Source organism: Seriola aureovittata, chromosome 17 (genome assembly GCF_021018895.1).
Source record: "Seriola aureovittata isolate HTS-2021-v1 ecotype China chromosome 17, ASM2101889v1, whole genome shotgun sequence".
Lineage (NCBI taxonomy): Eukaryota > Metazoa > Chordata > Actinopteri > Carangiformes > Carangidae > Seriola > Seriola aureovittata.
In genome coordinates, this window is record NC_079380.1 from 13,392,119 (window position 1) to 13,408,117 (window position 15,999).

Consider the following 15,999-nt stretch of genomic DNA (forward strand, 5'->3'; position numbering starts at 1 on the left):
AAGAGTTACTACTACTTCCAACACCTCTGTGCTCCAACAAAACACATGTTCAAGACCTTAAACTGAAAAAAAACACTTTCATTATGCATCACCCAGTTAGTGTTTCAGTGCTCATGACCTTTTGCTGTGACAAGCTCAGAACATTAAAGTTGAAACATTACTTTGAAGGAGACAAGCATGGAAAGAGTATCAATTTTATAGAATTTCACAATTTTGTTTCTTTTTTTAAGGCCAAGGAGTAAATAATTTTTTTTTTTTTTTTAATGACAAGATACTGTAAACTAATCCATTAAAATTCAGGTCTGTGAAAAAACACAGAACAGCAATGGTGTGAATAGCTGTGCAGGCGCACACACACACACACAAAATTAAAAATCTCATTTTCAGAATCATTACTCTGAAGCATGGTGAGATCACAGCTGCTATGGTGGTTATTTTGTAGTTGAACCAAAGAACTAGAGCAGAGTGAAGTAGATTGTATTAGTGAGCTTCAGTCCTTCAACCACTGCTAATAACAACTAAGGGGAAAATGGTCCCTGCTCACACAAACACAATGTAAAAATAGCATTAGGATAAAAAAATGACTTCCTTGTACATAATCTAAAAGCTGCACACATATAACACTATGCATCTGTACAAAAGAGACAAGAGTATGATGTGTAGTTAACCACTCCCATTCCCTCTGTATTATGAAGCCAGTGTTGGATGTAGGATCCAAATAAAGTCAGACAGCCAAGCAGATAGAGGGTGAATACACATTTAACAAGGAGGACAAATTGAACAGGGTCAGCATTTCTCATCAAGATATGTGTACGGGAATCCTTTGAAAGACCTGAATGAATGGAACTGAGAGCTGATGTTCATTTTATTGGCATTTGATAGGACACTCATGTATTTATGGGCTCATTATATTTCACACTGGAACCCCAATTCTTCTTGAATATTTAGAAAACCTTGCACATATGCCAAATAAGGCAAAATACATTCAACACCTTATTCTAGACCTCTGTGACCTTCACTCAGGATAGATGAGCCTTATTTCACAAACCACACCTGTTTGCACATGGCCCTGTACTGAACTGCAGACTTGATAAGTGCAAACCAACTAGGTGTGACCAGGAAGGTGTGTGAGCATACATAGGGTATGTGTATGTTGAATGAAATCAACCACAAGATGAATCATCTTTGGCATCATTTTGTAAAGCTTTTTTTTTTACCTGAGTTCGAAGTTGAAATAAACACTAGGTCTACAAATGTTACTTATTTAAGTGACAAGTGATAGAACCGTTTTATATTTCATGACCATGCCTAGACCACATCGTGACTGTCTGAGAAGAGAAACTAAACGACTTGCGCAAAAGAACTTGGGGCACACTGTGAAATTGCACAGTAGTGTATTGTTAATTACTTACAGGAATAACAGATAGTAGAGTAGGTTAGTCATATAATGTATAAACAAACTGATTTAAGTTGTAAGAATTGAGGTCACTAAAACGTGCCCAGCATCTGTCAGTGACTCCCCTCCAGCCTACCTGCAGCCCCACAGTCGGCACAGTTTCCATTTCCAGGTTTCCCCAAAAGCTGTTTCATACGCTGCCTGTTCTTTTCTTGATCCGAAGCCATAATTTCAATGGTGAAGCTGCTCGGATGCCTTCCGGCTGCGGCTGTTAACTTCAAACTCTCATCTCATCGAAAGTAAAAATTGCCGTCGGACACACTGGATTCTGGGTGTAGAAAAGTGCGTCGTAACGAGCCTAAACTACTAATGAGAGGGCAGTAATTTTAGATGGAGGGTGACTGAACAGTGAGGCATGGTCGGTTTAATGTTGATGCTACCATAAATGCATGTAACTCGTCTCTCCGTCTTCCTCTCGAGTGAGACCCCCAGCGGTCATTCTGGTGGAATGAAAATGCGCCCACGACACTCCCAGACAGCGAATACACCCAAACATATGCCCTCTTTCACCAATTCTGTGTCTGGAAATATAGAATTAGGATAGAATAGATATATAAAATATATATTATAAGCTATAAAGCAAGCCCTGTTTACAGCAAAGTATAAGCCTACTTATATCATGGTATACTCTTCCCTTGACTCACTCTGAGCCCTAGTCGAAAATGTACAAATAGTGCGGCCTAAGAAATTCAACGAGCCACAAACCAAACCCACGAAAAATCTCAAATCAAAAAATAATAATTATAACTCTATCCTTTGTGGTCTGGTGCCGGTTAAGTAACTGTGGTGAACATTGTTACTAAATTCCATTAATTTTTACCTGAAACAGTAATCCAATTCACTTAAACAAAAAAGAAAGACAGAAATTTCACACAGGTGTTTTCAGCTGTGGTTGATTAGCCCCCGTGCTCAGGTTGAAGGTGGGCGAGGCTATGTTGTCATTTACGTGAGGTTAGCGAGGTTACTAGGCTGCAGCCATTTAGAAGGGCAGAATTTGCCCCGTCCTAACAGGTGCAACAAAGACAACAGGGGAGTAAGGGAGACCATGCCCACACAAACCGTAAGAAGCTCTCTAATGAGTCAAAATGATTTTCATCAATATTACAGAGGACATGACCTCGGAGAACTAAGATGTATCTGTGTGGCTCAGGGGTGAACACGTCTGTGTGTAAATAACCACAGCTGAGTCTAACAATCCTTATTATTTAAAGGGTTTGATTATTATTTTCTATGTTGTGCTCCTGTCAGTATGAACATCAGCGATGTTTCCTCAGTGAATTTATAACCATGTATCTTCAGTAATTATAGCTTTCCAGCTCCCTTTTATTTTGTGCTAAATGTTCATATAGTCCTGCCTGTCCAAAACATGTTCCTAGAAGTTACTGCTCTTCAAAAAATAATGATTTATACCATTTCTCTGAATCTATTTCTATTCCCAGTAAATGAGGCTTAGGATGAGGAATGTGCTGTTAGAGCTGCAGCGAGGCAGCAATCTGCAGCACTCTAGTGTTACTCTCTATAAAAGCACACACATTAATGCACATCAAAAGCCTAATGAGTAAATGTACCAGGGGTTGTTGCTGAGTTGTGGGCACACTGCTGTTTATTTTTGGCTCTACATATTCATTTGAACATATGGCAGAAACAATGAAAATTAACATGTTATCCAAGTATTGTGTAAGGTTATGTTAAGAAAACAGATCAGGCAGGCACTGTGCCAAGAAGGTTAACAGCAAAGACCCTTCAGATTCTCAACATGACTTTTACAAACTGAACTCTGATATGTTTCAGCACATTTATTTGTCAAAATGTCTAAAAATTCAGTACATGGTATAAGAAGATACACTTAAAAAGAAATATTTGTAGATCTCAGTAGAACCTAAACTCAGCCTAAAACAAAACTGACCCAGCGTTGTAGGATTAACACAAAATATAAAAAGAAACTCACACTTGCCAAAAACAAACAAAAAAAAAAACATTTGAACTTCCTACATGCAGGCAGATGTTTATGTTGGCTACAAATCAGATGATTTTATTTCTGGTGAGTCCATAAGGTCTGTCAGAGCAGACCTCCAGGTGATCTGGTGTTAGAGAACCTAAATGATCACTTGGCATCCGGAGGCAGGAAACCCATCTATCTGGAGGAGTTGGAGCTGGAACGAGAGCGGTGACGCCTGCGACCAGGAGATCTGGAGCGAGAGCGGCGCCGTGCTGGGGACCGTCTCCTTGGGGAGCGGGACCTGCGAGTACATGAAATGAAAACACTTGTGGTTTGGAAGCAGAAAGACTGAGCATACTTAAAGGTCTTAACAAAAGATCGTAAAAAATATGTTCACACCACAGTAGTAAAAATCAGGTATAGATAGACATTGTCCCTGACTGAAAGTCATTCAAAGTCAAATATATTTTGGGAAAATTAAGTTGCAAGACTGACCTTCTCCTCATGCGCGGTGGGCTGCGACGCCACATAGGTGGTGGTGGGGGCATTCGGCGAGGTGGAGAAGGTCTACGAGGTGGAGGACGGACTCGCTGAGTCAGCACAGCAGATGCAGAAATTTCCTGTCCGTCAATCTGACCTATTAATAAAGGTGTCACAGAAAGTTAATAAACACGAATGCCCAGAGTAATCCTGTGAGACAGAGACACCGAAACATACACTCGGGCCTACCTCCATCCATGTGTTTGAGGGCCTTCTGGGCCTCCTCTGGAGTCTCAAACTCTACGTAAGCGTAACCTCTGGACATGTGTGGGTGGAGCCTGTCCATTGGCATTTCAACCATTTTTATTTTCCCATAAGTGGAAAAGATCTCCTGGATGTGGTCCTGTGCAAATAACACACAGAGTATACTTTTGAGAAATGTGGAAACAAAATCCATGATTATCTGTGGCCATCAAAATCCATTTATTGGATCACAATGGCAACATGTCAAAAACGATCTTATTATTCTACTTTTATTTTATCATTCTGATTCTACAATGCCAAATGTTATTTTCTACCTAGCATGGTGTTTCTGTTGTAGTGTCATTATATTAAATTATGATTACACCTGTGAACCTTCAAATCAAGACTAGCAGCTTGAAAGCAGCTGTGGACTCTTATTTTTCCTCAGATATAAAATGTGTAAAATTTCACTGCTGACCTTGGTGACATTCCTGGTCAGCCGCCCCAGGTGAACTTTAGTTGGTTTGGGGCTTGGACTTCTTTTCCTTCGTTCCTTATCATCTCCCCTCTTCTGTGTTTTGGACCTATAGAATCACAAACAAAACATAGATTAACTTCATCCTGATTTAAACAAGCAAAAATGTCAATGCATTAGAAAAAGTGATTTACGCTGAGCGTGAGCGGCGGCGGTTGTCATGGCGTCGGCGGCTGGGGCTTGGGGAACCCGAGGAGCTGGAAGAGGAAGAGGAACGCGAGCTGGAGGAACCAGAGCGACTGGAACCGGATGAGCTGGATCCACTTGATGACCCAGAGCTGGAACCAGAGCTGCTGCTTGAGGTAGAGCTAGATCTGGATCTGGTCATTTTCAAAAACAAAGAAAAACATGTTTTATGACAAAATGTATAACATTAAGGATGATAAGGTTTCTAAAATGAAAAAAAATAAAGAGGTGATTTAGTGTAACAAACCTGCTGCTGCTGCTGCCAGTGGAAGCACTGCGGCGTTTCCTTACTTTCTCTCGTCCTCTTTCCTTGTCTCCATCCTTGGTACCACTTTTTTCTTTGCCTCTATCTTTTGTTTTTTCTTCCTCCTTCCGCTTTGTGGGTGATGGTGCCCTACAGTCGGAGGCAAAGTACTGTTACCATAGACCATTTACAAGATTATAACTTTTCTGACTATTTGGTCAGTGTGTAAAATCAGAAAGCAGTGACAAACATATCTTCAAACTGCCATTTTGTCTGACAAACTTTCCAAAACCCAAAGATATAAACTACAGTGATACCTATCAAGCAAATTCAAACTTTGAGAACCAACAATAAACGGAATTTTTGGCTAATGAGTGACTGAAAAGATGAATCGATTAAAAAATGATCAGCCATCAATTTTCTGTCAACCATGCAAGTACTGTTGTGTGTAAGTGTAAAGTTCATATTTAAGGTGGAAACAGACCGTAATACGAAACGATACTGAGTAAATGCTGTTATCATTGAAACATCTCAACCCTCTTAACTTTACGGCCAACAACAGAAATGCGCCGCCATTGATTTTCATTCTAAACAAGCCGTTAAATGGGGCGAATGTTTATCGGTAAATGCTCTCTTTGTGAAGTGCATACACGGTCAAAAAACGTGACGCATTTTTTCGTATGTGATAACCCTCATAATGCAATTGAAACGAGCTTAAGAGTGGTCCAATAAAGGGCTAAACTTACATTTCTTTCAAACGAGGTGATTTCGCTTCGAACACTTGCGGCCTGACAAAAAGTCCCTTGGTGATGACGACAAAGCGGATGTTACGTATGAACCTCAGCGCCACTTACAACTCATTTGTTTGTTTTCGTTGTCGATAAAAAAAAAAAGAAATGCGTGTTTGTGTGCGTATGATTAGATCGTAGCTATGCAAAGACGAAATGTATCGTCATGGTACGTTAATTGATTTAACTGAATAGGAAACAATAATCTATCATCCCTCTTGTCGACGAGGTTTGACAAGGTGAGCCCTTCACTTTATTAATGGTTCTAGTGCTAGCTGTTGTCGTTAGCCAGCAACATCTCTGACTTTATGATAGGTGAACTTAATACCGATGTATTCTTGCCATTACAATGAAAAGTATTTGCAGCAATTTCCAATGTGCTGTAATCTATAGCTAGGACAGACTAACGTTAGTTTATGGCATATTTACATATGGATTTATTCAAAGACGCTGGGTACTCCTGGTTGATCGACGTACATCTAAAACTAGTTTTTATTCTACACCAAATATATTTATAATAACTACCTCGCGTTGTTACTGATTTATAAAGTAAAATGTGCTGTGACAGATAAAACAAGAAGTCGTTGATATCTTTTTTTTTCATGTGTGGGTCTCTAGATTTTATTCTTATATTATAATACCTGTCTCATCCCAACCATAAAAGCCTCAAATGATGACAGGAAATGTAAACTAGGCGCTATAAAAAATAAAATAAAATAAAATAAAATCCATCCTTGTATCATGGAAAAAATGTTAAAACCTTAAAAGGGTCTCTTAAGAAACTAAGCAGAATTTTGTTAATGATTCCAGCAATGTATTGCTGGTATTTCCACATACAAGAAGAAAATGAGTCATATCTTTTTATCTATCATTAGTAAGCATACAACAAGTGTCAGTTGCATTTTTTTTTGTATGCATCTTCTAGAGATTAACAGCCTAACTCACAGAGCTGCTGTGGTTTGAGAGGCCATGGGCCGGCTGGATGATGCCGCCAAACACAAAGTGGTGGAGCTGCGGAAAGCTGGTCTGAGTTTCCGCAAGATCAAAGCTGTGCTGGAGCTGGAGAACATCAAGGTGTCTGCACAAGCCATCTACCTGTTCCTGAGGGAGTTCCAAGGGAGGCCGCCAGGGAGGGTCAGACCTGTGGAGGCTGGAAGCAGCAAAACAACAGCACAGGTGCAAGCTCGAGGCGGGGCAATACAAGAGAACTGGAGTAACATTCATCTCCAAAACCTAATACGGGAGGCATCTCACCATGCTGGCTTTACAGCTGCTGCAGACTTTGCCAAACAAGCGTCCACAAATCCAGAGGCTAGTGTGAAGCCATCTGGGTATGGGGAGACCAGTGGAGGCAGCAGGCCAGAACAGCAACACGAGGGAGATAAGGAAGAAAATGACATCCAGATTGTTAGCGTCACCTCCCTTGCACAAAACAGTCAACAAAGAGGTCCCCAATCCACTGTAACAAGTGCAGAGACAGGCGCTGTGTCTTCCACACTAACAGCACTAACAGGTACTGGAGCATTCATGAGGAGGAGAGTCACACCTTCTCCAGCCACCAATTCAATGTTGGCAGCTCGGAAGAGACTTTTGGATAAAGCGCTGTCACACAGGGTGAAGGTACCTACCTTACATTCCCTCCTGCCATAATCTTAATTGTTATATTTGTCATTATTGTAAACAGTTGCACAAAAGCTATGCCAAATACTATAAGCATCAAATTGTTTTTTCAGTCTTAACTTGCATACATTGTTTTTTAACAGTCATACCATCAAATGGCGTCGTTGTTGAGGAGAGATCACCCAAGTGTCCAGGGTTCTGATTTGAGAAGTGTAATGCCTCAGCAGCCTGAAACTTATGATCTGACCACTGAAAAGGTGAGAAAAGAGCAAACCTTAAATGTCATAACTGATCTCAGGATTGACTAAGGTGTGTTGCAGCACTTTATTAAAGATAGAATGTCACTTCTTTAGACCAGCTCACAATACTTAAGTATTGGGTTACATTTATATGTGTCTTACTGCTTTTTACACCAGTAGCTGGTTCCAGGTTGTATTCCAGCACAGGTCTTCCATAGTGTATGTCTTCACCTAACAATGGGAGCCTTATCAATTTAACATTCAATCCAAGTTTTGTGTTTATGTAAAATTGCATTATAACTTTCATGACATCTTCTGAATGTTGTGCAGACTGTTTTGGACGGTCAGCCAGGAGGAGGCGGTGCCCCCAGGCGTTTTCTGACACAGAGACCAGGTCTGTCTGTCCGTTCCCCTCACCCTCCTCCTCGGGTTGGCATTCGTCTTCCTAATCGGCCACCAGCTCCTTTAACAGCCTCAGCTCCTGGGGGTGCCGTCATTCGCCTTCAGACTCCTGGAGGTCAGGCGGCTACTCGTAGTGAGGGGAACCCAAGCCCTCAGCTGGGAGTCCAGGACGCCGGAGGGAGAGGTGGCCTGCAGGAGCAGATTTACACCCTGGGTTCTGAGGTGCGCAGCTTGGGCCTGGCAGTGAAGATGCTGGTGGAGCAGCAGTGCCGCCTGGAGAGGGAGCAGTCGCAGCAGACACACATTCAGAAGCAGATCCTCAGCACTCTACAGAGCTTCGCCTCCAAACTGGGACACTGTAGCAGTTCTCAACAGCAGCAAAACAAAACTCCATCCCCCTCTGCTTTGACAACACCTTCTGCATCTACCTCCTTCAGCCAAGACACCTTCAGCTTTAGTCAAGGCACATACACACAGTGCAGCCAAACCCAACCAAGCTACAACTCTTTAGAGAGTTTAGAAAATGTAGAGGCTTTTAAACTGCCGGGACTGAGCCCTACAAGCATGAATGGGTTTCCACCCTGTAGCAATGCTGAGAACCTCCCACTTACTCACACTCCCCCTCAAACACAGCCATATGCAGCTGCATACACACAGCAGAGCAATCAAACACTCATGCCACCTTACACACAATCCTACAATTCTACATACAGCCAGTCACATTCTCAGAGTTTCAGAATATCAGAGAGCAAATCATCTGATTTCCCAAGCAGCTGTTCAGCGAGGACTCTCCAGGACTGCAGTGTTTCCTCTGAGCTGCTGATGAACTCCAATTCTGACCAGGATCAACAGATTAATATTATCAAAGTGGAAGCACCATAGAGGACTTCAGTGTTTTGGGACTATAAGGGCTTGGATATTCTTTTTTTAGAGCCTCAATAGTATACTTATTTAAGACTCGTGTTTTTACAATTAACATATGCTGTAGCATTTTTTAAATTAATTTATTTCCAAATTACATTTTAAGACAATACAAACAGCAATAGCATAAAGGGATTACAAGACTTTGGTAAAAATGTCATGATTTGGCAGTGATCTTAGATAAAATGATAAATTATGTGCAGGTACTTTGTCATTTTTTTGTGAAAACCGTTCTTGTTTATTTTGTATCAACCTATTTTGTATCACTAGGACTGGCATTACGAACTGTTACTTTTCATACCTCTATGCTAATTGAAAAAAATAATAATAAAGAGTTGGTTATGCACATTCCCATTTCAGTGTGTATGGTGGTGCGGGAGAAGTTTTCCACTAAAACATGTTCCATGATACCTTGTCATAGTTTTGATTTAAATGCGATAAAGTTATGTATTTAACTTAAACAGTGAGATTAACATATTGACAGTCTACAGCTGAAGCTTACTAAACATGCAGTTCATCTTATTTCCTGCTTCCTTTTTAGTGACCAATCACTGTCAAACATCTCAGTGGGAGATAGCAGTGTTGTTCAACATTGTTAATCTTTGTCAGACCTGCTGATAGCACAGAGCTCATGAGGTGAAGGACTGAGGGCGAATCCCACAACTGCTGTCAGGTCCAGTTCATCCTCTGTAACTCCAGGTGGTGGAGTGAAACAAAAGTGCTGGAGGAGAGAGGTGAAGAAGAGGAAAAGCTCCATCTTGGCCAGACCCTCTCCAATACAAGACCTTGAACCTGAAACAAATAAAGTGTCATATCTTTGAGTACATTTTTTTTGTCAGATTTCTTGGTGATAATAAACAAACTCATAGATACCTGTAGAGAATGGTAGGAAAGCATCCCTCTTTCTAAAATTCCCTTCCTTATCCAGAAAATGGCCTGGGTTAAAAGTGTAAGCCTTTTCCCACTCATCTTCATCCTGAAGAGCAGATGACAGGAGAATAGCCACTGGAGTCCCCTAAAATATGTAGGGGATGGTGGCACATTTTACTTTATTGTAAAATGTTTGTCATTGTTCCAGAATAACTTAAAACATATCAAACCAATACCTAACATTGACATCGTTAAATTTATATCATTTTTAAATTCAGTCAATACATTTTTAGTTCATGTTCAACTGGTTTGTCCAAGCAACTTTGAAAAATAAAATGAAAACAATATATATACATATATATACAGTATATCAGCACTAGCATATGCAACTGACAATATACATTGAAAATGACATGATATTAGCGCTAGCTGAAAAGTCCAGATTAAAAAAGTGACAATTCAACCACTGAGGAACATGAATGTGCACCAAAGTTTATGGCAATCCATCAGAAAGAAATGGAGAGAATCTATTAACAGCTACCTTCTTGATGAAGTAACCCTGGAAGGTGACATCTCGGGAGGCACAATGTACAAGTACAGGCGTAACATTTGCGAATCTCTGTATTTCATGGATGACAGCATCAGTGTACGGCAGGTTCTTTCTGTCCTCTACTCTGACCTGACGGCTTCCTACCACGCTGGCCAACTCCACCTGGACCTGATCTGGGAGATGAACGTTAAATAAAGTTTGATTAAAATTGTTAAATGAGACAACAGTGGTGGCTGATTACAGTGAAACACCAGTGAAATATGTATCCTCTTCTTCATTAAAGAAGGATAAATCTGTGAGGCTAGGTTTTTCTTTGATCAAAGAAAATATTTTAACATTTTAAAATAAAGTAGTTGCACACTGCATATACTCTATATCTCAGTGCCCTGCCATCAAGGCAAGCAAGGCAAGCAGTGCTTGCCCAGTTAAAGTTAAAAATAGACATAAATATCTATTTGTCTGCTGTCTCCCTGTGTCTTTTGCACAACATTGCACTGGTTGAGTTAATAGCAAATTGTTATGTAATAATAGCAAATTATCACAATGCAGTGAGGGTAGTTACACTTACATATGATCTCCGTGTAAGATCTGCAGTAAGTTTGAGACAGAATATTGTTACACAAGTAGTGCAGCTCCTTTCAGGAATAGCTCAGTATGTAGGTTGTGTTTGTAGTGAGAGAGAGCGAGAGAGTGAGAGAGAGAGAGAGAGAGAGATCGAGCTGTGAGGCTGGCGACTGTAGCAGAGAGTTAGCTAGTTAGTTAGCAGTTAGCAGTATAGCTGTGAACGTACAGTAGGATATATGTGCACTCTAACCTGTTTCTGCTACAACTACAACAACAGCTACAATTCCTCAAAACCGAAGTTCCCGCCTCTCCCTTGTGCTTCCTACAGTCCAGACTATGAGCCAAGAAAAATTAACAAGAGTGAGGGTGGAAAATGCAGGGTTCTGCATTGTCGCTGGAGTGTGTCATTGTCAATTAATGGTAAATATTTTTGATAGAAGTGATTTTTAGATATTTTTCCTCCATACTGCACATTTGATATGTTTAGTGTCAATTCAGAAGAATAATCCTGACACTTGTTCAACCAGGAAGGCGAAATATGAAGATGTCCAGGCAGAGCAGCAAGATGAAGGAGAGAGACTTCCAGCACAAGACAGGCAGCACAAAATCATGTGAAAGGAAAGCCCCTGAATTTAAGAGAGATTTGCTACTACTACTGTCATGAAAAGGTATGTGCCAGTCAGGGGGGGGGTCTCCGATCTCCTGCCTATTTGTTAAAGTCACCGCACGCCACTGCTATAGCTTAAAGCAGTGAACTGAAAATGTTGGTTGGTGTAGATTTGTGGGGATGGCTACCTTACTGTGAACTGTCGGGCCTAAACCTAATGAAGGGTGAGAGATCGAGTCACACCAAGCCTATTCAAACAAGACTTTCATATGGTAAGCCCTCCATTACATAGCCCTCAGTCATTAAGCATGTGTCATGTTCTTACCTTGTATTTCTGGGTACTTGGCCATGAGCAGTAAGCCATATCTTAGAGTAGATGATGTAGTGTCAGTGCCAGCAGTAAACAGGTTGACAACAGACACCAAAAGGTTGTCTTCGTAATAATGAGAATTCATATTCCCAGATGCCTTACAAGTATTGAAAATAAGTGTCAGTGATACAATTACTTTTGAAAGGAGTAGTTTTATATTCAACAACCATAGACAGCACTGTTAATGTTGTGTGAGCCACTAAAAAAAGCAGCTCCACGCTCTCTTGGTTCATTCAACAATTTCCTCATCATCATAATCTTTCAAATCTGTAACACGATGTATGTAATATTTTAATCTCATAGCCCTTTTAGGTTAGTTATTAGAGAGTCAGTCTTTATAGTCAATGATAATAACTGTATGTACAATCTTTCCTCTCCTTTCACACCTGCCTTGGTATCCTAAAAGAAAACTACAACTGATTTGCTTATTTCAGGCAGTGTTTACATCTGTTGTTCCCCGATTTAATACAAGAAGAAATCTAAAAAGAGACAAATAAATCAATGGCCAACACGGTACAAATAGTTCTCTTCCCATACTCCAGGAAACAATTAAATTCATACCTCAAGCTGTGTCTTGCGGACGAGAAAACAATCCACGAAACCTCTGCACATTTGTGGATTAAGGGTCTCCTGTAAACCCTTGATCAACTCTCTCATCTTTTTCCTATTTGCAAATGAACCCTTCATCAGTTGCTTTCGGGCTCCAAGCCATCTGAACAGCCTTGGAAAGATGTTGTATAACTGTTAAACAAACAAACAAAAAAAACAAATCACACTATCTGCTTACTTTAAAGAGGTATTTGTAAGTTTTGCTATTGCTATATAGCCAACATAAGAATTAACTGCTGTTTACTTACGAGTCTAAAAGAAACATTGTGAGTTCAACATCAACCGTCATTCCTTTACTTGCCAAGAGCTGTTATCCAGCAGTGTAACCCTTTTGTTTTGCTTCTATTTCTGTGACTTCTGCAGCTGTGCTTCAGCTGTGTCTCAGCAGGTAAAACTAGTCAAGGTGAATTGTAGGTTTTGTATTCTAAGTGGAAATAGAAGCAGATAAGTCAGGATAATTCTAACGTACCCTCCAAGAGGTGTTCATCCCATAGTTGAAAAGCTTCCCTTCAGTCTAGGAAGTAATCTACTTCCTTGGCTAGTGCTTTGGCCATTGTTGTCATTATAATACAACTTCAGTAGAAGAAAAGAGGCAATAGAGGCAAGAGTTAACATTGGAGTTACTTTCCATTTCTGGAAACAGCTCTTGGCAAGTGAGGAAATGTTTTTCTAGACTGGTACATAAACAGATGGCAGAGGCAAAACCTATAAATAACGTATCATGTACATATGTAACTATAATATAAGGGTTATGTTATGCTATAACAAATTTCTCCCATCACAGTGTAAGGAAGAAAATAAGTGGGATGGGACTCTCTCCAAATAGTTTTACACAGGGGTTAAAGTGGTTAATTGATGCAACCCCTGTGATTATTAAGTAAAGAAGTCTGATTGGCAGTTTCATACATGATGTCACACAAGTTAAGTTACTACTTATTTCACATATTTGTCAGTTATATCTAAACAGACAGCAAAAGAGATGAGCAGACACACACACACACACACATGCAAGAGAGATAATTGTACAGATTATTACAATATAGAGCATTGCAATACGTGTAATGAAGGGGAGCCCATGAGTTGGGTGTTCTTTTTAGCTTGGTCCACCGCAGATCTGAAGTTCTTGTCATCATAATCAAATCGGTTCCCATAGACAAATGAGCAGATAATATTGGAGACAGCGTAGCTCACTGGCTTGGTGGTGTCAAAGGCCTTACCTGAAAAAAAGTTTGTTTGTTATGTTTTGAAAAAATTACCCCATATATAAAAACTCTGGCTATATCATAAGATAAGATTTGAATATACAATATAATTAATTCAAATCTTGTTAATTCAGGGTTTTGTCATAAACAGAACTTTTATTTTTGTCTTTGTATCAATGCATTATTACCGTCTTTTTGTCTCAACACATCAATCAGGTATTGACTCTCCTCTATGATTCTCTCTTCATTTTCTCTCTTTCCCATTCCAGATTGTTTTAGGTTAGTCAATGCAAACTGCCTCATCTCTTTCCATGAGTCTCCACTGGCAAAAACAATTCCTGCAGATGACAGGGTTTTTCCTTTGAATATATTGTTGGTGGAGGAGTATGGTTTTCAAGTAGCACAAGACAATAAATATTTTTAAAAGAAAACTAAATATACAATAAAATAAAATAAAAACATATAAAACATTTTTTATTTAAGTATAAAATGACATAGTATGAATTTTGTTGTTCCTAACCATGTTCTAATTTCAGGTCATTGATAATTGGTAAATTTTCTTTGTCAGTAAATGCATCATTGTTGACCAGAGCCTCCTTGATCGTCCTGTGTCCGGCCAGCATCACCACTTTTTTGGATCCAAGGTGGACGGTGAATACTGGTCCGTACTTCTTGTAGAGCTTAAATGCACACACACACACACACGCACGCACGCACGCACGCAGGCACGCACGCGCACGCACACATGCACACACACACACACACACACACACACACACACACACACACACACACACACACACACACACACACACACACGTATATATATATATAACACCTTCAAAATTATACAAACGTCAAAAGTTTGTCCATTTTACTGTAAATGTATTCTGCAGCTGTTGCTGGATTTTGTTTGTAAACTTTGCCAGAATATTCATATAATGTCCTTCCATCATAGGTCTTCATAGTTTCTTATTTTTCTTGGGCAACCACACTTTATATGCCTTTTACTTACCTCATACAGTGTGCTGTGAGGTGACTTAGGATCCAACTGTAGCAAATTACCCAGCAGAGGCAATGGCCAGGGTCCTGGAGGCTCCTTTCTCTGAGGGCCAAAGCTGGGGGCGAATAGATAGAGAATAAACAGGATCGCAAATGTGCCAAGTAGAATGGTTGTATTGGTGGACTGCAGCAAAATATCTTCCACAGCAGCCATTCTTTTACTTGTGATACACTAGTCTGGAACAAGTCTTGGTCTAGGTCTTACTCCTTTGTGCCTGTGCACCAAATTAATATTGTGGATGATGTACAACTAAGAGACTTCAGACCTTGGACTTTGAACTATTTTTTTGTTGTTGTTTAACTTCTACCTTTCTTCCTCCTCTTCATTTAATTGTAGAAATGCACAAACAGTTTTACTTGTTCATTTAACATTCATTTATATGTATATAGCCTATGTGTGTATGTATAGAAATATATATATATATATATAGACACACGCACACACACACACATATATATATATATATAAAACATACATTTCAACTGATATTGACTTTTGTCTGTAGGCACTATACTATTATGATGGCTTGTGTTTGAGAGATGTGTACATTGCTAGAACAGCTCCTTTCTCCTAATGTTACGTTATATATGATGTGCATTCCGGATAGCATTAGTCTCAGGTCTGACAGATTGCCCTTTAGCACCATAGGCTGTATGTAAGGATAGACGTGGCCTCTATGATGTCACCCATAGGTTTCTGAAGAGTGGTTTCAAAGATCATAGACTGGTGTATGTTGGTTAATGGCTGTGGCAAGCATACATTTCTGTATGTCTGTGAACATCGTTGGCACAGCTCATGTGTCAACATGAGTGAAAGACAAATAAAAACGTGATGTGCAAGAACTGTTTTGTAATCATGTCAACTACTGCTCTCTGTGTTCCTATTTAGTCCGGGGCCCTCACTCACAGTCCAAGAAAAGCAGGTCACAAAGATCTCATATTGCTAGACAGTGGTTCACTATTTAACTTCTGTTATGACCAATTCTGTCCCCATTCCTATCCTCAGTAACTGTGACGACTTCATAGACAAGGATGCAGGGTAAATCACTAACTTACACAGGACTGCCAGATCCAGACAGTTCCAGTTCCAAATGCTGGTGATGTAATAATGA

The 15,999-nt window shown here is 40.0% G+C and overlaps 4 protein-coding genes and 1 long non-coding RNA gene across 5 annotated transcripts in view; 2 read left to right on the forward strand and 3 right to left on the reverse strand.

Moving 5' to 3' along the window:
* Window positions 1-1,886, reverse strand: part of LOC130185004 (arf-GAP with dual PH domain-containing protein 1-like) — a 28,355-nt gene extending 26,469 nt beyond the window's left edge. The window contains exon 1 of the mRNA XM_056401174.1: window positions 1,533-1,886. Within this exon, the coding sequence (XP_056257149.1) occupies window positions 1,533-1,623 (91 nt within the window). The 5' untranslated portion in view covers window positions 1,624-1,886. The remainder of the gene's footprint in view (window positions 1-1,532) is intronic.
* A 1,151-nt stretch (window positions 1,887-3,037) lies between these two features.
* Window positions 3,038-5,924, reverse strand: LOC130184947 (RNA-binding protein with serine-rich domain 1-like). Its single transcript, XM_056401077.1, has 7 exons — window positions 5,830-5,924; window positions 5,087-5,233; window positions 4,788-4,973; window positions 4,597-4,702; window positions 4,125-4,278; window positions 3,891-4,032; window positions 3,038-3,696 (listed from the first exon to the last, which is right to left on the reverse strand). Coding segments are annotated over exons 1-7 (843 nt in total). The 5' UTR covers window positions 5,832-5,924; the 3' UTR covers window positions 3,038-3,590.
* A 10-nt stretch (window positions 5,925-5,934) lies between these two features.
* On the forward strand, window positions 5,935-9,405 carry LOC130184944 (uncharacterized). Its single transcript, XM_056401073.1, has 4 exons — window positions 5,935-6,110; window positions 6,797-7,491; window positions 7,635-7,748; window positions 8,061-9,405. The coding sequence occupies exons 2-4, from the start codon at window positions 6,841-6,843 to the stop codon at window positions 9,012-9,014; spliced, it is 1,719 nt and encodes a 572-aa protein (XP_056257048.1). The 5' UTR covers window positions 5,935-6,110; window positions 6,797-6,840; the 3' UTR covers window positions 9,015-9,405.
* LOC130184945 (cytochrome P450 2K1-like) lies at window positions 9,121-15,873 on the reverse strand. The gene is made up of 9 exons (XM_056401075.1): window positions 14,841-15,873; window positions 14,346-14,505; window positions 14,014-14,163; window positions 13,680-13,840; window positions 12,576-12,755; window positions 11,970-12,111; window positions 10,465-10,646; window positions 9,927-10,068; window positions 9,121-9,845 (listed from the first exon to the last, which is right to left on the reverse strand). The coding sequence occupies exons 1-9, from the start codon at window positions 15,039-15,041 to the stop codon at window positions 9,649-9,651; spliced, it is 1,515 nt and encodes a 504-aa protein (XP_056257050.1). The 5' UTR covers window positions 15,042-15,873; the 3' UTR covers window positions 9,121-9,648.
* LOC130184948 (uncharacterized) lies at window positions 11,048-14,474 on the forward strand. The gene is made up of 3 exons (XR_008830075.1): window positions 11,048-11,457; window positions 11,565-11,705; window positions 14,394-14,474. It is a non-coding gene; the product is annotated as an uncharacterized LOC130184948 (long non-coding RNA).
* Window positions 15,874-15,999: the final 126 nt, after the last annotated feature.

Bases quoted from the DNA above. Each gene is read 5' to 3' on its own strand.
- LOC130184944 (XM_056401073.1), top strand. From the start codon at position 6,841: ATGGGCCGGCTGGATGATGCCGCCAAACACAAAGTGGTGGAGCTGCGG. The intron at 7,492-7,634 runs GTACCTACCTTA...GTTTTTTAACAG, and splicing joins CGCTGTCACACAGGGTGAAG to TCATACCATCAAATGGCGTC. The intron at 7,749-8,060 runs GTGAGAAAAGAG...AATGTTGTGCAG, and splicing joins ATGATCTGACCACTGAAAAG to ACTGTTTTGGACGGTCAGCC.
- LOC130184945 (XM_056401075.1), bottom strand. From the start codon at position 15,041: ATGGCTGCTGTGGAAGATATTTTGCTGCAGTCCACCAATACAACCATT. The intron at 14,506-14,840 runs GTAAGTAAAAGG...TGTGCATTTAAG, and splicing joins CTCACAGCACACTGTATGAG to CTCTACAAGAAGTACGGACC. The intron at 13,841-14,013 runs GTAATAATGCAT...ACTTTTTTTCAG, and splicing joins TGTGTTGAGACAAAAAGACG to GTAAGGCCTTTGACACCACC.
- LOC130184947 (XM_056401077.1), bottom strand. The intron at 4,033-4,124 runs GTAGGCCCGAGT...CTTTATTAATAG, and splicing joins CCTCAAACACATGGATGGAG to GTCAGATTGACGGACAGGAA. The intron at 3,697-3,890 runs GTCAGTCTTGCA...ATGTACTCGCAG, and splicing joins CCACCGCGCATGAGGAGAAG to GTCCCGCTCCCCAAGGAGAC.